The 23,210-nt window shown below is 46.8% G+C and overlaps 1 protein-coding gene and 1 pseudogene across 1 annotated transcript; both read left to right on the top strand.

The window, feature by feature from the left end:
- Positions 1-3,676: 3,676 nt before the first annotated feature.
- POLR2D (RNA polymerase II subunit D) lies at positions 3,677-14,573 on the top strand. Its single transcript, XM_025405600.1, has 4 exons — positions 3,677-3,797; positions 7,664-7,844; positions 10,082-10,177; positions 12,684-14,573. The coding sequence occupies exons 1-4, from the start codon at positions 3,725-3,727 to the stop codon at positions 12,760-12,762; spliced, it is 429 nt and encodes a 142-aa protein (XP_025261385.1). The 5' UTR covers positions 3,677-3,724; the 3' UTR covers positions 12,763-14,573.
- A 3,644-nt stretch (positions 14,574-18,217) lies between these two features.
- Positions 18,218-19,629, top strand: LOC112636446 (annotated as a pseudogene).
- The last annotated feature ends 3,581 nt before the right edge of the window (positions 19,630-23,210 follow it).

Here is a 23,210-nt window from a genome sequence, read left to right on the forward strand (position 1 = left end):
TGTTTTTTTTTTTTTTTTTTTTTGAGACGGGGTCTCGCGCTGTGTCACCCAGGCTGGAGTGCAGTGGCCGGATCTCAGCTCACTGCAAGCTCCGCCTCCCGGGTTTACGCCATTCTCCTGCCTCAGCCTCCGAGGAGCTGGGACTACAGGCGCCCGCCACCTCGCCCGGCTAGTTTTTTGTATTTTTAGTAGAGACGGGGTTTCACCGTGTTCGCCAGGATGGTCTCGATCTCCTGACCTTGTGATCCACCCGCCTCGGCCTCCCAAAGTGCTGGGATTACAGGCTTGAGCCACCGCGCCCGGCCTATTTCAGGCAACAAGATAGTATTCAGTCAGCTTGGATGTCTTCTGTGCTGCTCGTGACCCCACCCTTGTGTATGTTTTTGTGGTTGGTGGCAATGCCACTGGTGTTTTAGAGCCAAGTTCCGTGAGCAAGCAATCATTAGCTCTTAAGATTTGGGTTTCTCCAGACAGGTTCGTTGTGAGATTTTTCACATGAGACTGACCTTACCAAAAAAGCCAAAATCTCTTGAAGAGGAAAAACCACTAAAATTTAATATAATTTGGTGATGTTAATTCCAGCAAAGACCCTGGGACGTCCTGGTGCAGTCTGACTTACCCAGTTTTTGTTTTTGGATGACCCAGAAAAGATGAGATGTGTTTGGAGAAAAGGACATCTTCAGTTTAGACTTTTTTTTTTTTTTAACTTGGCAAAAATAATTTAGTATTCCATTTGGGCAGCACCCTGGGGCCTGCTTGTCCCTCCCTGGCTCCAGCCCCCTAACCAACCCACCCAAAGATCAGCAGTTGACACTATTTGCAGGGAGGTAGGTTTTTTTTTTTTTTTTTTTTTTTTTTTAAGGTTCTCAATTGTGAGGCCCTTAGCAAAGCTCAAAAACACATGGCTACAGATAAAAACATGCTGTCGGGGTTAGGTAATTTTGAAAATTGACTACCAGCAGCTGGCTAGATGTTTACAGGCTTTGTTAATAACTGGTGTGTCTGAAGAGGAATTCGTGTCTTCAATATAAATTAGTGTTCTAGAGATTACATTCCATAGTACCTGTAATTAAACAGCATGGAATTCCCTATGACTGATTTTGGGGGAGAGGGTGATTGGTGATAAAGCAAAATTTGTGATTTTAGCCATCACTGTTGACTTCTGGAGTGTGAAATAAACCATCTGATCGGGTCAGTGGTGCTAATTGTGGGAGTGGGGGTGGGGGAGGTGCTCTACAGCTGCTTCTAGATCAATCTAGGTCTGTAACCTTGGCTTGAATAATCTGACTGAACTACTAAGTGGGCTGGTTGAAGGGCTTGACTCAACCAGTACCGTACAAGAATCAGAGTAGCAGCCTGAGGAATGTAATGCAAGTCCTGTCCCTTCTGTGTCTTTTCCTCATTAAAATCAAGCTCAGACGAGAATTCGAGGGTCTCTCTTCCTGCCGCTTATGCATTATTTCTACTCACACAGGTTCTGTATGCCCTGAAAAATTGGGGTGGGGGGGGAACTCCAATTTCAAAGCTATTGGAAAACAGAAAAGACAGGTCTCCAGTTCACCATCAGTCCCTCAAGTTCCTGCTGCCAATCAGACCCCCTTCCCCCACTATGGCTATTCTGTGATCACATCCTGGCTCCCAACCAAAGAAATAACCCAGGGCGGATGACAGCTGGAATCTTCTCTGGCTGGCAGTCCCACAGGCCTAAGCTCAAATCTTGGTCCTGCCATTTATAAGGCATTTCCCACTTTGTGACAGGACTGTGAATCTCTAAGATAACCTGACCTTAGAGAAGTCATAGGTAAAAAGAGTAAACATAGTAAATGTTTTGCCCAGACCCCAACACATGGTGCAGTGGCTGGGCGGCTGTGGTTATCTGGCCTGTCACTCAGTGCTGGGTGTACAGGGGAACACCCGCAAGCATCAAACCCGCCGGAACCTTCAGCCTTTCCGAGCACGTGAAAGGGGGCGTGGCCAGCCCTTGCGGTCTGGGCAGGTTCCTTGGAGAAGCAGGACTGAAGCAAAGAGAGCATTCTCTGGAGGAGGGAACTTCTCAGGTGGAGGGAGACCACAGTGCAGGCACAACAAGACGCCGTGGAGGAGCCCTCGCAGGAGGCCAGGCTGCACAGGCCAGACAGGATTCCCAGGACAGCCTTCTAAAGGATTTCTTTTTTTTTAGTTTTAAAATTTTACTTTTTAATTTTTTAAAGCTTTTTTTTTTTTTTTTTTTGAGACGGAGTCTCACTCTGTCGCCCAGGCTGGAATGCAGTGGCGCAATCTCGGCTCACTAAAACCTCCGCCTCAGCCTCCCGAGTAGCTAGGATTACAGGCGCCCGCCACCACGCCCCAGATTTTTTTTTTTTTTTTTTTTTTTTGTAGAGAGAGATTTCACCATGTTGGCCAGGCTGGTTTCGAACTCCTGACCTAAGGTGATCCGCCCGCCTCAGCTTCCCAAAGTACTGGGATTACAGGCGTGAGCCACTGCGCCTGGACTTTGCCTTTTTTTTTTGGCCGGTCTCTCTCTCTTGCCCAGGCTGGAGTGCAGTGAGGAGATCATAGTTCACTGCATCCCTCAAGCGATACACCTGCCTAGGTCTCTCCAGTAGCTGGGACTACAGGCGCGCACCACAACGCCAGGCTAATTTTTGTATTTTTTAGAGACGAGGTCTCACTATGTTGTCCAGGCTGGTCTTGAACTCTGGAGCTCAAGCGATCCTCCAGCCTCGGCCTCCCAAAGTGCCGGGATTTCAGGCGTGAACCACTGTGCCCGGCCCAATTCATTTGTTGTTAAATCAACAGAGTTTACAATATGACCTTCTAAACATTGTTGACTAATGAGCTAAGATATCGTTGACTAATAAGCTACGATTATTTCCTTTATTGTACAACCTTTCGTTTTCTCCAGTGTCGAAAACAGCATCATTTTTCATTTGCATTTCTTTTTTCTTTTTTAATATATTTTTTGAGATGGATTCTCACTCTGTCGTCCAGGCTGGAGTGCAGTGGCGCGATCTCAGCTCCCTGCAACCTCCGCCTCCCGGGTTCAAGCGAATCTTCTGCCTCATCCTCCCGAGTAGCTGGGATCACAAGCGCCCACCACCATGCCCGGCTAATTTTTGTATTTTTAGTAGAGATAGGGTTTCACCATTTTGGTCAGACTGGTTTCGAACTCCTGACCTCAGGTGATCCCGTCGCCTCGGCCTCCCAAAGTGCTGGGATTACAGGCGTGAGTCACTGTGCCCGGCCGTCATTTGCTTAATTTTCTATGCATCACCCAAATGTTCCAACAGACGTGTGGTAAAAGCCTCTGAATATCATTGTCCGCGTGCTCAGAAGTATTAGATAATCCATCACAAATGAATAAAATTTTAGAAGTGTAAGTCAGTGAAAGAAATTCGACCCGGCACGTTCGGAGTCGGCTGCCCTGCTCTCCATCAGCAGGCGTTCCTGCAGCTCATCTGACCCTCTCCGCCCAGAAAGGCCTAGGGACCTACCCCAGGACGTCTGCGCGGCGAGGCGCGAGGGAGGAGAGGGAGTGCAGGGCGGCCCTGGGCGGCGGGGAGCCTCCGGGACCTCACCAGCCGGTCCCCGCGCTGCGCTCCGCCAGCCTCACACTCCCGGCCCCGCCCACCCCTCGGGGCCCCTCCCAAGACCACGCCCCTTCCGTGGCCGTTGCTCCGCGCTTCCGCTTCCGGCGGCGCTGGTGGTGGCGCGCGACTCAGCGATGGCAGCAGGTGGCGGCGATCCGCGGGCTGGCGACGTAGAGGAGGACGCCTCACAGCTCATCTTTCCTAAAGGTTGGGCTCGGGGCCGCCAGACTGCCCCGCGCCACTTCGCGTGGTTGCCGCAGGCCTGGCGTTATCCGCGCTTCGCCCAAGGCCTGGCCTCGGCGGCGGCTTGGGCAGACCCCCGCGCGGCGTAGGGCTGGGGAGGGAACGTGGACCTGGGAGTGGCCGCCTGGGCAACTGGGTTATTTTATGTGATAACAAACTGCGAAGTTCCGGGCGCTGGTGTCAAAGGTAAACAAAGCCGGAAACCCAGGTGGTGAGGACAGATTTTTAAACAGGGATAGAACGTTGCACTAGGGAGAAGAGTCCAGCGTGAACCGAACTCAGCTTCGATTAGTACCGAACCTCTGGGCGTTTTAAAGGAGAGTTAGGGAATAAGGATGTGGTGAGCGGGGGCTCAGGGGAGTCGGGGAAGTGAGAAATGTAAAAAAGAGGGAAGAGGAGGGTCCGTGTGAACCCACCTTGGTTTGTTGACTGCAGCATGTATCGAAGTTAGGCCCCTCCCTACCCTCCCACAGAGGCGGAGAGACAGAGGCCTATTTTCAGCCGTTGGCTGGAACAAACAAATTACTTTGGCAGCCTCGAGTTTTCTCAGGCACGCAGTGGTTGGGGAGGGTATTCCTAGGGATGAGGACCTCAAGACCTCAAGTGATCCATCCACCTTGGCCTCACAGAGCTGGCATTACAGGCGTGAGCCACCTCGCCCTGCATTTTTTTTTTTTTTTTTTTTTTTTTTGAGGCAAGATCTCATTCTGCTACCCAGGTTGGAGTGCAGTGGTGTGATCACAGCTCACTGCAGCCTCAACCTTCCCAGGCTCACGTAATCCTCCCACCTCACTTCAGTCCCTGGAGTACCTGGAACTACAAGTGCACACCACCACACCTGGCTAATTTTTGTATTTTTTTTGTGGAGACAAGATTTCACCATGTGGCCCAGGCTGGTCTTGAATTCCTGGGCTCAAGTGGTCTACCTGCCTTAGCTGCCTAAAGTGTTAGAAAGTACAGGTGTGAGCCACTGCACCGGGCCTACTAATGGTCGTGATGATGGAACCTTACTAAAATTTCCAGATGACATACTGGCCAAGGAATTGTTTTCCTTTTTTAGCAACAGGGATTAATTATGGCCATTGTTCTTAAAATATTTGCACAAGAGAGAATAACATGCAGATCCCCTGATCTATTTCCTTTTGTTTCCAAATGAATTGTGTGTGTGTGTGTGTGTGTGTGTGTATGCTTTCACTTGAAAATGTTTATTGGAATTAGCCATGGGGAGAAGTCTTGGATTCCTCCTCTCCATAGTTATACAAAAGTGTCTGAACTGCCTCCCCCATCCCCACTTTGTTGATGCCGAATCCTGGGAATGCCTCCCAAAAGCTCTGTGATAGGTCTCAGACACCCCTTTCCTAGGCCCTCTGAGTTACAGTTTGGCTGCCTTGACCTTCCTTGGTTGAAGGGAGTGAGAGTAATGTATTAGTAGTACTTGAATATTGTTCTTAATGAGAAATAGGGACAGTTGACTAGTTTCCTGGTGGCCTAAAAGTTCCATTCCTTTCCATTTAACAAGTAATTTCGGTTTAGTGCAGAAAGGGAGGCATCTGTTTTGTTTTGTTTTGTTTTTTTGAGACAGAGTGTTTCACTCTTGTTGCCTAGGCTGGAGTGCAGTGGCACAATCTCGGCTCACCGCAGCCTCCCACCTCCTGGGTTCAAGCGATTCTCCTGCCTCAGCCTGAGTAGCTGGGATTACAGGCATGTGCCACCATGCCCGACTAATTTTTGTATTAGTAGAGATGGGGTTTCACCATGTTAGGCTGGTCTCGAACTCCTGACTTTAGGTGATTCACCTGACTTGGCCTCCCAAAGTGCTGGGATTACAGGCATGAGCCACGGCGCCCAGCCTGGGATGCATCTCTTAACATTGATTTTTCCAGGACCTGTAAAAACATCAAAGTTCCAACACACCGATTTGTAACTGATTAGCTACTTCTTCCCTTTTTTGTTTTGGCCTGATGTCATTTGTTACTGTCGCTTCGGAGTTTGGAGGTCCTGCAGTCCTGATATATAACGCCTTTTCCTCTACTCATTGCTGTGAGGCAGTAGTTTCTTCTGTACCTACAGTGCCTCAGTGTTAAAGATTAAAAGAAGTAACGTTCCTGGTATAAAAATAGGCACTCACTGTAGTACATCCCCTGTTATAGGCTGGAAGACAGAAAAAGGTGTTCTGAGGTTTTTGTTTAAACTCTCCTGCCCTCAGGTAGAAAATAGCTTTTGGTTACCTATTTTTTAATTTAGATTTTAATTTTATTTCAATAGTGCTCCAGCTGCATTGGTAGCCTATTATATTCAGTAGCAATGAGTACCTTTCAAATAAAAATAGACTTTCCTCCTGACCTACCACTTAAACTGTCTGTGTTGTGAAAGGAGAATGAGGCTCTTGTCAGTTACCCGGCTTGAGAATTGGGAAGGCGTTACTCTGAGGGAGGTGTTAGTGATTTCCCCGATAATAAACAGACCTATAGCACGTGTAAATGTGAAATTGCAAGTCATTCTGGCTTTTCCTCACTGTTGCTTCCTTTTCGGTGAGGGATTATAAACATGAATTCATGTTTATGAATGGTTCCTGCTCTAGGGGAATTCACTGTTAAGAGAAGGGCAGATAAAAACGATCTCTAATACTTTGAGATAAACATCAGGAACATAAGATCCTGCAGGAACATAAGGGAGAGAGTGATTTTCCCAAGGGGTAACAGCATTTTTTAACAGAACTATTCTAGAGGTGTAGAAGGTAGCCATATATTATGAAAAGGGGCCATGGGTTTCTTTTTCTCTCAAACCTAATTCTTAAAAATTGCTTATAACATTTGTGTGGGTACAAAAATAGATTTGGGGGTACATTATTAATGTTTATTTCTAGACATTTGGCCCTTTTTAACACGTAACAATTCTTAAAATTGAGAGTATAATACTAGCATTATCGAAGTAGGAAGATGATGAGCTGATGCAGGCTAGAGGGCAGTAATTGTCAGTGTACTCTTGAAATCAGTAACTAGTCTATATGTGTCACTACTTAGTAGCATGTCTAGGTCAGGTTTTTGGTGTCAGAATCTAGTTCAGACAAGCTAAATGTTAGTGTCTCGTGAACTCCACTTTGCCTTGTGATATGTAACTGTGGGTGAATGTAAAGATGTGAGTAGCTGCAAGCATAAAAAAGAACGAGATCCCAGCCTTGGCAGCATGGCGAAACCCCCGTCTCTACCAAAAACATACAGGGTGTGGTGGTGCGTGCCTGCAGTCCAGCTACCTGGCAGGCTGAGGTGGGGGTGGGGGGTCACCTGAGCTCAGGGAGGTTGAGGCTAGTGTGAACTGTATTCATGCCACTACACTGCAGCGTGGGTGACAGATTGAGACCCTGTTTCAAAAAAAAAATAAAAACGAAATCATGTCTTTTGTAGCAACATGGATGGAGCTGGAGGCATTCACTTAAGCAATTAACACAGGAACAAAAAACCAAGTACCTCACATTCTTATAAGTGGGAGTTAAACCTTGAATACATATGGACAGAAGGGAACAACAGACACTGAGGCCGAGTTGAGGGGTGGATGGTGCGGATTGAAAAGCTACCTGCCAGTACTGTGCTTATCACTTGGATGACAAAATGGTCTGTTCACCAAACCCTCACAACACCCATTTCCCCTGTACTACAGACCTGCACATGTACCCTGAACCTAAAATAACAGTTCGAAAAAAAGTAGATGTGGGGTAGGAAACCCCTGGATCTCTGCAGGGGCAGAGAAATGTTCAAATGCACAATGAACATTATTAGAAGCAAACTTTTGAAGGAGTATTTTCAGCTGCCATTTATGCTTCTCACAAATAGAGTTTGAAACAGCTGAGACACTTCTAAATTCAGAAGTTCATATGCTTCTGGAACATCGAAAGCAACAGAATGAGAGTGCAGAGGATGAACAGGAACTCTCAGAAGTCTTCATGAAAACATTAAACTACACAGCCCGTTTCAGTCGTTTCAAAAACAGAGAGACCATTGCCAGTGTTCGTAGGTGAGTGCTAAAAGAAAGTTTTTATTAATCCAAACCGTTGGACAACTGCATGTGGACTGCTGTCCCCTCCCCCTTTCCCAGGTGTCACCTGTGAATTTAAGTAAAATAATGTTGGGCTGGGCATGGCGGCTCACACCTATGCTCCTAGCACTTTGGGACATTGAGGCAGCAGATCACTTGAGGCCAGATGTTCAAGACCAGCCTGGTCAACATAGCAAAAACCCGTCTCTACTAAAAATGCAAAAACTAGCTGGGTGTGATGGTATACACCATGAATCCCAGCTACTCAGGAGGCTGAGGTGGGAGAATCGCTTGAACCTGCAGGCCAAGGTTGCAGTGAGCCGAGATTGCGCCACTGAACTCCAGCCTGGGTAACTTAGAAGACCAAAATTTCAGCCAAGTGTGGTGGCTTACACCTATAATCCACACTTTGCGGGGCTGGGGTGGACCAGTCTCTTGAGGCCAGAAGTTCAAGACCAGCATGGGCAACATGGTGAAACTCCTGTCCCTACAAAAAAAATACAAAAATTAGCCAGGTGTGGTGGCAGGTACCTGTGGTCCTAGTTACTTGGGAGGCTGAAGTGGGAGGATCATGTGAGCCCGGGAGGTTAGGCTTTAGTGAACTGTGATTGTACCACTTTACTCCAGTCTGGGAACAGATTCAAATATGACTCTGTCGTATTTTATATAAGTCCAGTATGTGTGATCCAAATGTTACTGTTAGTGGGGAAGTAAGGTTTTTTCGTTATTTTTTTGTAGCGATGGGGAGACTTACTATGTTGCCTAGGCTGGTCTCAAACTCCTGGCCTCAATTGATCTCCCACCTTAGCCCCCCAAAATGCTGGGATTGGCCGGGTGCGGTGACTCACGCCTGTAATTCCAGCACTTTGGGAGACCGAGATGGGCAGATCACTTGAGGTCAGGAATTCGAGACCAGCCTGACCAAAATGGTGAAATCTCGTCTGTACTAAAAATACAAAAATTAGCTGGGCGTGGTAGCGCACACCTGTAGTCCCAGCTACTTGGGAGCCTGAGAAAGGATAATTGCTTGAACCTGGGAGGTGGAGGTAGCAGTGAGCCAAGATCGTGCCACTGCACTCCAGCCTGGGTGGCAGAGTGAGACTCCATCTCAAAAAAAAAAAAAGACTCGATCTCAAAAAAAAAAAAAAGCGCTTGAATTAGAAGTAAGCCACCATGTCCAGCCTATATATATATGTGTATATATATAATTTTTTTTGATAACAGTATTTGTACATATGTGTGAGGTACACGTGATATTTTGTTACTTAGAATGTGTAATGAGTATGTTAGGGTGTTTAGGGTGTTGATCACTTCTATGTATTAGGAACAGTTCAAGTCTTCTCCCCTAGCTATTTTTATTTTCTGTATTTATTCATTTATTTTAGAGACAGGGTCTCACTATGTGGCCCAGGCTGAGACGTCTTGAACTTCTGGACTCGAGTGATCCTCCTGCCTTGGCCTCCTCCCAAAGTGCTAGGATTACAGGCATGAGCTGCTAAGCCCGGCCTCCTCTACCTTTTTTTTGTTTTGTTTCATTTTGTTTTGAGACAGTCTCACTTCATCACCCAGATTGGAGTGGTGCAATCTTGGCTCACTTCTGCCTCCCAGGTTAAAGCAGTTCTCATGCCTCAGCCTCCCAAGTAGCTGAGACTACAGACATATGCCACCACACCCGGCTAATTTTTTTTTTTTTTGAGATGGAGTCTAGTTCTGTCACCCAGGCTAGAGTGCAGTGGCGTGATCTTGGCTCACTGCGACCTCTGCCTCCCAGGTTCAAGTGATCTTGCCTCAGCCTCCTGAGTAAGCTGGGTTTACCGGCGCCCACCACTGCACCCAGCTAATTTTTGTATTTTTAGTAGAGATGAGGTTTCACTGTGTTGGCCAGGCCAGGCTGGTGATCTGCCCGCCTCGGCCTCCCAAAGTGCTGGGATTACAGGCATGAGCCACTGAGCCTGGCCAATTTTTGTATTTTTAGTAGAGACGGGGTTTTGCCGTGGTGCTCAGGCTGGTCTTGAACTCCTCACGTCAAGTGATAGCCCACCTTGGCCTCTCAGAGTGCTAGAATTACAGATGCGAGCCATGACACCTGGCCGTCTAGCTATATTTAAATACTGGCTACATTTGATCCCTTTTTTCCTGTTGATTATTCTTTTGATTTTTGTTGTTTCTTTGTTTTTGATTTTTTTGTTTTGATTTTTTTTTTTCCTTTTGATTAGCTTGCTACTCCAGAAAAAGCTTCACAAGTTTGAGTTGGCCTGTTTGGCCAACCTTTGCCCAGAGACTGCTGAGGAGTCCAAGGCTCTAATCCCAAGGTTAGTACCAGTTGTGATAAGTTCTCTGTATACTGGATAAATTCCTACAAATAGAATTGGTGTGTCTAAAATGTGTATGCATTATATATTTGGATACATGATTGCCAATATTGAATGAAAGTGCCTTTTTTGTTCAATATTTCAAAGCACGTTTCCTGCTTATTAACAGTGTGTGAGAGTGATGGTTTTATACCACACCAAGTGAGAGCAAAAATCTGAAACAGCTGGAACTTCCGTACGCTGATGGTAGGGGTGTGAGTGTTAATTACAACAATCATTTTGGAGAGCAATTTGGCTGTGTCTGGTAAAGATGAATATACTCCATGTTCCAAATATCCATTCCTGGTACATATCTTAAACGTAACTCACACAAGTTTACAAGGAGACGTATATTCTAGTGTTCATTGCTGCACTGTTTTGTTTCTGCTTTTGTTTTTAGTAGACATGGGGTTTCACCATGTTGGCCAGGCTGGTCTCAAACTTCCGGCCTCAAGTGATCTGCCCACTTTGGCCTCCCAAGGTGCTGGGATTACAGGCATGAGCCGCAGTGCCCGGCCTCATGCTGCACTGCTAATGATAGCAGAAATTTGATAATCTCTTAGTCAATAAGAAAGTGGATAAATGAATCATTGTATAGTCATACAATGTTTATTGTACGGCAGTGAAAAAAATCAGTGAACTAGAACCACATGGAATATCAACATATGTCAGAGTGAATTCTGAGGGAAAAAATGGCAGAAGGATAAATACAGTGTGATGCCGTTTCTTTTTTTTTTTTTTTTTTTTTTTGAGACGGAGTCTCGCTGTGTCGCCCAGGCTGGAGTGCAGTGGCGCGATCTCGGCTCACTGCAAGCTCTGCCTCCCGGGTTCACGCCATTCTCCCGCCTCAGCCTCCGAGTAGCTGGGACTACAGGCGCCCACCACCACGCCCGGCTAGTTTTTTGTATTTTTAGTAGAGACGGGGTTTCACCATGTTAGCCAGGATGGTCTCGATCTCCTGACCTCGTGATCCACCCGCCTCGGCCTCCCAAAGTGCTGGGATTACAGCTTGAGCCACCACGCCCGGCCGCCGTTTCTTATAAAGTTTGAAACTGTGCTGCATATTACTTACGTATCCATAAATGTGTAGTAAGTATAAAATATGTATGGCAAAACAAATTTTTAAAAAATGTATGGCAATGATAAATACTAAATTGAGGATGGTGGTTATTTCTGGGGAAGGAGGGAAGGTATTGGTCTAGGAAAGTAACACAGCCATCCACTTTCCTGCTTATTAAAGAACTCTGGGTCGCTGGGCCGGGTGCAGTGGCTCATGCCTGTAATCCCAGCACTTTGAGAGGCCAAGGCAGGTGGATCCCAAGGTTAGGAGGTCGAGACCATCCTGGCCAACATGATGTAACTCCATCTCTACTAAAATAGAAAATTAGCTGAGCATGGTGGTGTGTGCCGTTGTCCCTGCTACTTGGGAGGCTGAGGTAGGGGAATCACTTGAACCCAGGAGGTGGAGGTTGCAGTGAGCCGAGATTGTGCCACTGCACTCCAGCTTGGCAACAGAGCGACACTCCATCTCAAAAAAAAAAGAACTCTGGCCAGGTGTGGTGACTCACACCTGTCATCCCAGCACTTTGGGAGGTTGATACCATTAGAAAACATGAAGACAGTAAGTGAAAAATGCAGGGCCGGGCGTGGTGGCTCATGCCTGTAATCCTAGCTGTTTGAGAGGCTGAGGCAGGAGGATCACCTGAAGTCAGGAGTTGAAGACCAGCCTGGCCAATGGTGAAACCCCGTCTCTACTAAAAATATAAAAATCACCTGGGTGAGGACTGGGCGCGGTGGCTCACACCTGTAATCCCATCACTTTGGGAGACCTAGGCGGGCGGATCATGAGGTCAGGAGATCGAGACCATCCTGGCTAACACAGTGAAACCCTGTCTCTACTAAAAATACAAAAAATTAGCTGGGCATGGTGGTGGGTACCTGTAGTCCCAACTACTTGGGAGGCTGAGGCAGGAGAATGGCAGGAACCCAGAAGGCGGAGCTTGCAGTGAGCCAGGATTGCGCCACTGCACTCCAGCCTGGGTGACAGAGCAAGACTCCGTCTCAAAAAAAAGAAAAATTAGCTGGGTGTGGTGTCAGGCGCCTGTAATCCCAGGTACTCGGTAGGCTGAGGCAGGAGAATCACTTGAACCCGGGAGGCGGAGGTTTCAGTGAGCCAAGATCATGCCACTTCACTCTAGCCTAGGTGACAAGAGCGAAACTCCGTCTCAAAAAAAAGGAAAAAAAGCCTGTAAGTCAAGTGGGGCTAACTGTACAGGTATATTTTTTATACTTTTTATCTTTTATGCGTTTGAAATATTTTGTAATGTTTTATCAGGAAAAGTGGAAAAGAAATACAGATGAAAGGTGAAGGTGTTAGAGATGTGGGCAGTAGATTAGCACGCCTCAAAGAAGAGCGTGGGGAAATTGCCAGTTGCCAAATCACTCATTTCTTTTCGTTTTCTTGTAGCTTGGAGGGACGGTTTGAAGATGAGGAGCTGCAGCAGATTCTTGATGATATCCAGACAAAGCGCAGCTTTCAGTATTAATCTCCAAACATCGCTGCTGCTCGGAGAAACCGCGTCCGCAGGCGTAACACCACCTTCCCAGGCTCTGGCTGACTTGCATGGAAATGCTGTTGCGGAGGACAGTTGAGAATTCCTTTGGAGAAAACAGCCCGGCTCGGTGTGGGGTTAGGTTGCTGTTTCAAATAACTCATAGGCCCAGGACATGGAATCTTGGAGCAGCCTTGTGCAGTGGCTGCCAGTGGCTTCCTGAACGTGCCTCTGGGAAGTGTGAGATGGGGCCACACTATTGACTACCTCATTCATGGTTTTTGGCCTCCACATCATGTTTTTTCTTAATATTTCATGTTTTAATTTCAGTGCGTTTATACTTTTTGAAACTAGACCAGAATATAGTAGACTTTATAGAGAAAGACCAGTTTCACCTAGATGCTAAAGGAAGAATTAAACAACTGTTATTGTTTGAAATCCTTTTCTTTTTCTTTTCTTTTAAATGGAGATAGGGTCTTAACTCTTACCCAGGCTGGAGGAGTGTAGTCATACAGTCATGGCTCACTGAAGCCTGGACCCCCCTGCCTCAGCTTCCCAAATAACTGGGGCCAAAGGTGTGCACCACCACTCTCAGCTAGTTTCTAAAATTCTTTATAGAGATGGGGTTTTACTGTGCTGCCTAGACTGGTCTTAAACTCCTGGGCTTAAGTGATCTCCCTGCCGTGGCCTCCCAAACTGATGAGATTAGAGGCATGAGCCACCACACCTGGCCTGAAATTCTGAAGGGATGAGAGTGTCGACAGAGCACGTTGGCATCATTGTGGCTAACCTGGGAGGAGGAAGAAGCATGCCATGGGCAGTGTTGACGAGTATTGTGGAGCTCAGAGTCCCTTGAGGTAGATGGCTACTTTGCCTTTCTTCTTGAACTGTCTTGCAGAATGTGGATTTGGGGTGAGTGGTCTTGAAGGACTCATTTAGTCACCCTCAAATTAAGATTTTTACTTCATCTTTCTTGGGCCTACACCTCCAAGGTAAGAAACAATGGTCATGCCAAAGGTTTGCAACTAGGTGTGCACTGTTCACTGCAGCCTATTTGTTGCATGAACTGTGGTCGTTGTGTGCCCAATGACAAGGCTATTAAGAAGTTCATCATTTGAAACATAGAGGCCGCAGCAGTCAGCGATGGTTCTGCAGTGAGCATCCTGGAAGCCTGCGTACTTCCCAGGCTGGATGTGAAGCTACATTACTGTGTGAGTTGTGCCACTCGCAGCACGGTAGTCAGGAATCGAGCTCATGAAGCCCACAAGAACCGAACACCTCCATGCCAGTGTAGACCTGCAGGGGCTGCCCCGTGCCCCCACCAAAGCCCATATAAGGAGCAGAGTTGTTAAGGACTGAAGAAAAACTATTCTGTGGAGAAAAATAAAATTGCAATTAAAATTTTTTTTTTTTTTAATTTCATAGGCCAGGCGTGAAGTTCTGAACACTTTGAAGTCTGCAATTATGAGTGATCCAGTCTAAGCCTCTGGCTTGCTACTTAGCAATAGGTGCTTTATGATGGGCTGGTTCAGAAGGAGGGAGTCAGCCACTCTTGAGCCACTGCAGTGAAGTCACTTGATCTCAGTCTGGGGGAAAACACTTTAATAGGTAAACATTCTAGCTTTGATTTTTCTGAGGGGAATACACCTGTTTTCAATTTTGGGGTTTTTCTTTGGGGCACTTGCTTGACTCTGTATGAACTTGTGATCCAAAGAAAAAGGAGAAAGAACAATGTTGGCTTTTAAAGTCGGGATGGTTTTATGTTTGCCATGAAATAAGGCAAAAATAAAAAATTCTTATTTTTATTTTTATTTATTTATTTTTTTGAGATAGAGTCTGGCTCTGTCGCCCAGGATGGAGTGCAGTGGTACAATCTTGGCTCACTGCAACCTCTGCCTCCCAGGTTGAAGTGATTCTCCTGCCTCAGCCTCCCGAGTAGCTGGGACTACAGGCACCTGCCACCATGCCCGGCTAATTTTTTGTGTTTTTAGTAGAGACAGGGTTTCACCATGTTCGCCAGGCTAGTCTTGAACTCCTGACAAGTGATCCTCCCGCCTCAGCCTCCCAAAGTGCTGGGATTACAGGCGTGAACCACCGCACCTGGCCAATCTTTTTATCCTTGAACAACTTCCCTTCTTTGAACCTCATTGGTGTTCTCAATTATGAAATATGGATAATAATAGTATCTGCCCCATGGATATTTTGAGAAGGTTGAAAAACAAGAGCCTAGAAATGTCTGACATATAGTATGTTCCAGTAAATGTTCACTATTAGCTTCTCAGGCAGGTGAGCTCGTATAGATAGATGATTAAGTCAGCTTGCTTCATAGAAATTAGTGCAAGAATTTGGTAGCCTACCAACTGACAGTATCAAACTTAGAAAATAAATGAAATTGGGCCAGGTGTGGTGGCTCACCCCTGTAATCGCCAGCACTTTCAGAAGCTGAGGCAGGCGGATCACCTGAGGTTGAGAGTTTGAGACCAGCCTGACCAACATAGAGAAGCCCCGTCTCTACTAAAGATACAAAATTAGCGGGGCGTGGTGGCGCATGCCTGTAATCTCAGCTACTCTGGAGGCTGAGGCAGGAGAATTGCTTGAACCTGGGAGGCAGCGGTTGTGGTGAGCCAAGATTGCGCCATTGTACTCCAGCCTGGGCAACAAGAGCAAAACTTTGTCTCCAAAAAAAAAAAAGTCTGGGCGCGGCGGCTCACACCTGTAATCCCAGCACTTTGGGAGGCCGAAGCGGGTGGATCATGAGGTCAGGAGATCGAGACCATCCTGGCCAACATGGTGAAACCCTGTCTCTACTACAAATACAAAAATTAGCCAGGCGTGGTGGCGGGCACCTGTAATCCCAGCTACTTGGGAAGCTGAGGCAGGAGAATCGCTTGAACCTGGGAGGTGGAGGTTGCAGTGAGCCGAGATCACGCCACTGCACTGCAGCCTAGGCAACAAGAGCGAGATTCCGTCTTGAAAAAAATAAATAAATAAAAATAATAAAAAGCAGCTCATACTAGGGAATTACTTGGTACAGCAACCTCATGCTGTTATAGATTAAAAGCCTGGTCAGCTATTCTGCTAGACAGTCAAATATTGTCTGCAGGGCTGGACAGCATATTGCTATTGAAAATAGCTACTAGGAGACCTTGCGCGATCTGTGAAACATTGTTAGGCTCGTACTATGTAAAAATCAGGAAAATTTGGGAACATACTGATATAACAAAAGATGGGTTGTCAAACCCTCACTTCACCAGAAAGCTAAATTAACCAGATAAGTCTTTCTGAAAGTTTTAGTGTCTTAGTTTGTTACTGTGCTATAACAGAATACCTTAGACTGGGTAACCTATAAATAATAGGAATTTATTTCTCACAGTTCTGGAGGCTGGCAAGTGCAAGATCCAGGTGCTGCTACGTTCAGTGTCTGGCACGGACGGCTTTCTGGTCCAAGATGGTGCCTTTTTTCGGCATCTTCCGTAGGAAATGAACACTGTCGTTATGATAGAAGGGTTGGAAGGACCAGCCTTTTTGTTTGTTTGTTTGTTTGTTTGTTTTTTGATACAGCAGGGTCTTGCTCTGTTGCCCAGGCTGGAGTGCAGTGGCATGGAGTGCAATGGCATGATTAAGGTTCACTGTAGCCTCAACCTCCCGGGCTCCAGCGACCCTCCCACCTCAGCCTCTTGGATAGCTGGTACCACAGGCACGAGCTACCATGCCTGGCTAATTTTTTTATTTTCTGTAGAGATGGGGTTTCGCCATGTTGCCCAGGCTGGTCTTGAATTCTTGACCTCAAGCAGTCCACCTGTTTCCACCTCCCAAATGCTGAGATTATAGGCATGAGTCACTGTGTCTGACCTGCAGCCTCTTTTATGAGTGCATTAATCCCCTTCATGAGGGGTGTTCTCTCATTACTTAATCACCTGCTAAAGACCCCACCTCTTAATACTACATCAGTGATGGGTTCAATGTATGAATTGGGTAGAAGGGGGCACATTCAGACCATAGCATCTAGTCGTTCTGGTTTTATTAAAATTTATTAGACTTGAGGCATGAAAAAGAGCATGCTAGATCGGACTTCAGCATCGATGAGCTGCCTTAGTAATACTGTAATAAAAAGCACGAAATATGCCAGTGGTGTGAGATCATATTTTTACAGAAAATTTTATACTTACAGAAAATTTGCAAAGACTAGTACATTGATACCTGTGTGTTCACCACCTTGATGTAACGGATAACATGCCATTTGCTTTATCTGTATTTCATTGCTAGGAATCATTTGAAAGCAGTCAACATGATACTTCATTCTGAAATAAGTATGCATTTTGAAAATACAGTTTCCTCTATAACGGGCACTATAGCACTTAGGAACATTGACAAGTATTTCATGCTATTGAATATCTGGTTCATATTGAAGTTTTCCTTGGGGAGAGTTCTGGGTCAAAGGTCAGTCCCAGTAGTGGTGTAGTTTAGTTGTCCTTGGGTCTAACTAACAATTGCGGTGAAAAATATTAAGGAAATATCTGTGGTTACAGCTCTCGGGTTTCTGGAACAATCTTTGACTCGATAAAAGTCCCTGTTTGCAACTCCTGAATGGAAGATGGGACTAGAGAGACTGCAGGTCCTGGGTAGATTCTGATCAGTATTTGTACCTACACCTGGCTTTCCTGTCTTCGTCAGTGGAAGAGCAGTTTGGAACTAAGCAAGGAGAATGCACATTCGATGACAGCAGAGTGGGGGCAGATCTGCTCAAGTCCATCAGACGTGGAGCAGGTTCAAAGCAGCCGTGTGAGCCTCCCTTCCATTGTGTGGCGCTGCATACTTACCAGCAAATGTTTAGTGAGCCCCCATTTTAAGTTGCGTAAATGTGGAGCTACAAGGAGAAACAAGAATGCCTGAAATTAAATAATTTGAGGAGAGAGCTTCATGGGATAGGGGCGAGGGAAACAGCCTAGGAGACAACGGGGAATTGTGAAAGATTGACAAGCCAAAGCTGTCAGACAACTTCCTTTGAGATGGGCACATTCCATACCTGAACTGTCCAGTGTACTAGCCACTGACTGCATGGAGCTTCTGCATATGGTAGGCTAATGACTTAGGAGCTGGATTTTAAGTTTAAATTTTATTTTTCAGATAGTCTCCCTCTGTCAACCAGGATGGAGTGCAGTGGCACAATTCCGGCTCACTGCAACCTCTACCTCCAAGGTTCAAATGATCCTCCTGCCTTAGCCTCCTGAGTAGCTGGGATTATAGGCACCCGCTACCACACTCAGCTAATTTTTGTATTTTTTTTTAGTAGAGACAGGGTTTCACCATGTTAGCCAGGCTGGTCTTGAACTCCTTACCTCAGGTGATCTGCCTGCCTTGGCCTCCCAAAGTACTGGGATTATAGGTGTGAGGCACCACGCCCAGCCATAAGTTTAAAATTCTCATAGTCACATGTGGTGGGTGGCTAATGTATTGGACAGTGCAGCTCTTAGCTACCAGCAGTGCCCTGCAGGGCACTGAGATCGAAGAGAATTTCAGCAAGATGAACAATGCCCACAAGAGCAGCAGCGGCAACAGGAACGTTATCAGATTTAATAACAATTGAGATCCCCCAAATTCTGAGATCTAAAGATGCATGTTACTTTCACTGAATCCTGTGTTTCTATGTACCCTAAATTCTGGTTTTAGAAGTCTGCCTCTTTGGCCAAGGCGGCTCCGGACGAGGCCCCCAACAACAGCGCCCTGAGGTGGCAGCGGTGGTGCCTGCGGGGACCACTAGCAGCCGCGGGCTGAGGGGAGGTCGGGACCCAGGCAGGGCCACTGTATCCCACCAGAGGAAGGCCAAGTATCCCTGTGGGGGAGGAGCAGTCCCCATGCCAGGCCTCCCAATGTCCCCAGGTCTCAAAATCCCCATCTCCCATTCAGGGCAAGAAGAGTCCGCAACTCCTATGCCAACAACTGATAAAGATCCCAAAGAAGAAAAAGAGGCAGATGATTGTGCCCTGTTTCAGGAAGTTTACATTGCTGCATCCAGACCTAGCCGGGGGTGGCGCAGTAGGAGCAGGACATGTGTTTCTCCTCATGTGATACAGAGAACACCTGAAGCTGTCAGTGCAAGACTGGTTCATTGCAGCTCATCTGCAAATCAGAACCAAATACAGACCAACTCGATTATGATGTTCGAGAAGCATCAGTCTCCAGGTGGCATTAGCAAGGAGGAAGAAGAGGAGACATTAATCAGTGAGGAGGAGATGCCATTCGAAGATGACCCAAGAGATGAGACCTACAAGCCCCTCTTAGAAAGGGAGACCCCAAAGCCACGCGAAAATCAGGGAAGGTGAAAGGAGAGAAGGAGAAGAAGGAAATTAAAGTGGAAGTAGAGGTAGAGGTAAAAGAAGAGGAGAATGAAATTAGGGAGGATGAGGAACCTCCGAGGAAGAGAGAAAGAAGATGGAAAGATGGCAAAAGTCCACATTTACCCAGAAGGAGAAAAAAAGCCTCCAACCCAATATGTCCATTGTGAGATGGAAGGATGTGGAACTGTCCTTGCCCATCCTGGCTATTGGCAGCACCATGTTAAATAGCATTTGTTGAAAAAAAAAATGTATGTCTCCATCCCTCCTGTGGACGACTCTGTAGGCTCCAGAAACAACTTCTATGACATGACAAACATCATACAGATCACAAGGATTTTATATCTGTGAATACTGTGCTCAGGCCTCCAAGAGTTCCCACAATCTGGTAGTGCACCAGATGATTCACATTGGCGAGACGCCATTATCACAGTGTGAGATCTGTAAATTTACTTCTCGACAAAAGGCATCTCTTAATTGGCACATAAAGAAGCATGAGGCCGGGTGCCGTGGCTCATGCCTATAATCTCAGCACTTTGGGATGTCAAGGCGGGTGGATCACCTGAGGTCAGTTGGAGACCACCCTGGCCAACACGGTGCAACCCCGTCTGTACTAAAAATACAAAAATTAGCCGGGCGTGGTGGTCCATGCCTGTAGTCCCAGCTACTCTGGGGGCTGAGATGGGAGAACTGCTTGAACCCACGAGGCAGAGGTTGCAGTGAACCGGGATCGTGCCACTGCACTTCAGCCTGGGTGACAGAGTGAGACTGTGGCTCATGCCTGTAATCCCAGCACTTTGGGAGGCTGAGGTGGGCAGATCATGAGGTCAGGAGATGGAGACCATTCTGGCTAATGTGGTGAAACCCTGTCTCTACTAAAAATACAAAAAATTAGCTGGGCATGGTGGTAGGTGCCTGTAGTCCCAGCTACTGGGGAGGCTGAGGCAGGAGAATGGCATGAACCCAGGAGGCAGAGCTTGCAGTGAGCCGAGATTGTGTCACTGCACAGCACTCTGTCCCAAAGTGCTGGTAGGAGCCACTGCACCCAGCTGATAACCTGTTTTCTAATTAATTTTGCCTTTTCAGTGGGCATAGAACCTGTGTGTTGAATTTCAGTCTGGGCGCCATGGCTCATGCCTATAATTCCAGCACTTTCAGAGGCTAAGGCAGGAGTATTGCTTGAGCCTAGGAGTTATGAGACCAGCCTGGGAAGCATAGCAAGACCCCATCTGATTAAAAAACAAAAAGAATGAAAGGAAGACAGAAGGAGGAAACCCAACATGTTCACCTTTTAGGTTTCCAATATTTATATTTTGTAATGCCCTACACAGGGATACTTCCAGATTCACAGACTGATGTCTTCGTAAATTCAGACCAACTTCTGTTTCCCAAGTCATATAAACACCCTGAGACCACGCATGTCCCAAATGCGTTCTCCTTATTAATACAGAGTTTAACACATCTTCATATTCAAAGGGAACTGGAAGTTATCAGGTATTTGAAAACCAATACTTTTTAAACTCAGCAGTGACAGAAGAAATAAACAATGGAAAGACTTGATCATGTAAAAATTTAAAACTTCAAAGTCACTTTTTTTTTGGAGATGGCCTTGCTCTGTTGTCCAGGCTGGTCTTGAACTTGTGGGAAACCACCCATTTCGATCTCCCAAAGTACTGGGATTACAGGCAGGAGCCACTGCATGCGACCAAAATCACTAACATTTTAGGAAGTCAATAGACTGTCTAAAGATTTGATAAGATGTATAGCAGAGAACACAGACAAGGGTGAAGATATTTATTTGTGGCCGGGCGCAGTGGCTCATACCTGTAATCCCAGCACTTTGGGAGGCCAAGGTGGGTGGATCACCCTGAGGTCAGGAGTTCGAGACCAGCCCGGCCAACATGGCAAAACCTGTTCTCTACTGAAAAATACACAACTTAGCCAGGCGTGGTGGTGGGCACCTGTAATCCCAGCTACTTGGAAGGCTGAGGCATGAGAATTGCTTGAACCCAGGAGGTGGAGGTTACAGTGAGCCATTGTACTCCAGCCTGGGTGACAGAGAGAGACCCCATCCCCCCCCTAAAAAAAAAAAAAAAAAAAAAAAAAAAAAAAAAACGCGGTGGCTCACGCCTGTAATCCCAGCACTTTGGGAGGCCGAGGCGGGCGGATCACAAGGTCAGGAGATCGAGACCACGGTGAAACCCTGTCTCTACTAAAAATACAAAAAATTAGCCGGGCGCGGTGGCGGGCGCCTGTAGTCCCAGCTACTCAGGAGGCTGAGGCAGGAGAATGGCGTGAACCCGGGAGGCGGAGCTTGCAGTGAGCCGAGATCGCGCCACTGCACTCCAGCCTGGGTGACAGAGCGAGACTCCGTCTCAAAAATAAAAAAATAAAAAAAAAAAAAAAAAAGATGTGGGCCAGGTGCAGTGGCTCACGTCTGTAATCCCAGCACTTTGGGAGGCCGAGACGGGAAGATCATGATGTCAGGAGTTCGAGAGCAGCCTGGCCAACATAGTGAACCCCGTCTGTACTAAAAATACAAAAAAACTAGCTGGGCATGGTGGCCATGCCTATAATCCCAGCTACTCGGGAGGCTGAGGCAGGAAGGCAGAGGTTGCAGTGAGCTGAGATCGCGCCATTGCACTCTAGCCCGGGCGACAGTGCAAAACTCCTTAAAAAATAAAAGATGTGTCTATCAAGGCCTCGGCTGGGCACAGTCGTTTATGCCTGTAATCCCAGCACTTTAGGAGGCCAAGGCAGGAGGATTGCTTGTGGCCAGGAGTTCAAGACCAGTCTGAGCAACATAGTAAGACCCCATCTCTACACACACACACACACACACACACACAGAAAACTTAGCCAGGCACAGTGGTGCATGCTTTTGGTCCCAACTGCTTGGGAGGCTGCGGTGGGAGGATTTCTTGAGCCCTGAGAGTCAGCGCTGCAGTGAGCTATGATTGCACCACTGCATTCCAGTCTGGGTGACAGAGTAAGACCCTGTCTCCAAAAAAAAGAAAACAAAATCAAGAGCTCAATTTTTTTTTTTTTTTTTTGAGATGGAGTCTTGCTCTGTCGTCAGGTTGGAGTGCAGTGGCACGATCTCAGCTCACCGCAATCTCCGACTCTCGGGTTCAAGCGATTCTGCTGCCTCGGCCTCCCAAGTGGCTGAGACTACAGGCGCCCACCACCACACCCAACCAATTTTTGTATTTTTAGTAGAGATGGGGTTTCACCATGCTGCGCAGGCTGGTCTTGAACTCTGGGGTTCAAATGGTCTAGTCTACTCAGCCTCCCAAAGTGCTGGGATTACAAGTGTGAGCCACCATGGCTGGCATTTATTTATTTATTTTTATTTATTTTGAGATGAAATCTCGCTTTGTCGCCTGGGGTGGAACGCAGTGGAACGATCTCGGCTCACTACAACCTTTGCCTCCCGTGTTCAAGTGATTCTCCTGCCTCAGCATCCTGATTAGCTGGGACTACAGGTGTGAGCCACCATGCCTGGCTATTTTTTTTGCATTTTTGGTAGATACGGGGTTTCACATGTTGGCCTGGCTGGTCTTGAACTCCTGGCCTCAAGTGATTCACCCACCTCGGTGTCCCAAAATGCTGGGATTACCGGTGTGAGCCTCTGTGCCAGGCAAGAACTATTTATATTCTTTTTTTTTTTTTTTTAAGCTATATCTGCTGGAATGGGATTTATTTTTATTTTTATTTTTTTGACACAGGGTCTTGAAAGTTACGTTATAGACAAAAATAGAACTCAGTAATACATAAAAAGTGACATGCATGTTTATATATCAGAATCTGGGGGGGATACAATTTTTTTGACTCCAGTGTCTCCAGCTCAGACTGGAGTGTAGTGTGTGATTGTTGCTCACTGCAGCCTCGAACTCTTGGGCTCAGGTGATCCTCCCACCTCAGCTTCCCAAGTAGCTGTGACTACAGGCACGCGCCACCGTGCCTGCTATTTTTCGTTTTCGTTTTTTTTGTAAAGACAGGATTTCCCTATGTTACCCAGTATGGTCTCAAACTCCTTGGCTCAAGTGATCTTCCCGCCTCAGCCTCCCAAAGCGCGGGGATAACAGGCATGAGCCACTGCACTGG

The sequence above is a fragment of the Theropithecus gelada genome, chromosome 12 (assembly GCF_003255815.1).
Source record: "Theropithecus gelada isolate Dixy chromosome 12, Tgel_1.0, whole genome shotgun sequence".
In the NCBI taxonomy this organism is placed as follows: Eukaryota; Metazoa; Chordata; class Mammalia; order Primates; family Cercopithecidae; genus Theropithecus; species Theropithecus gelada.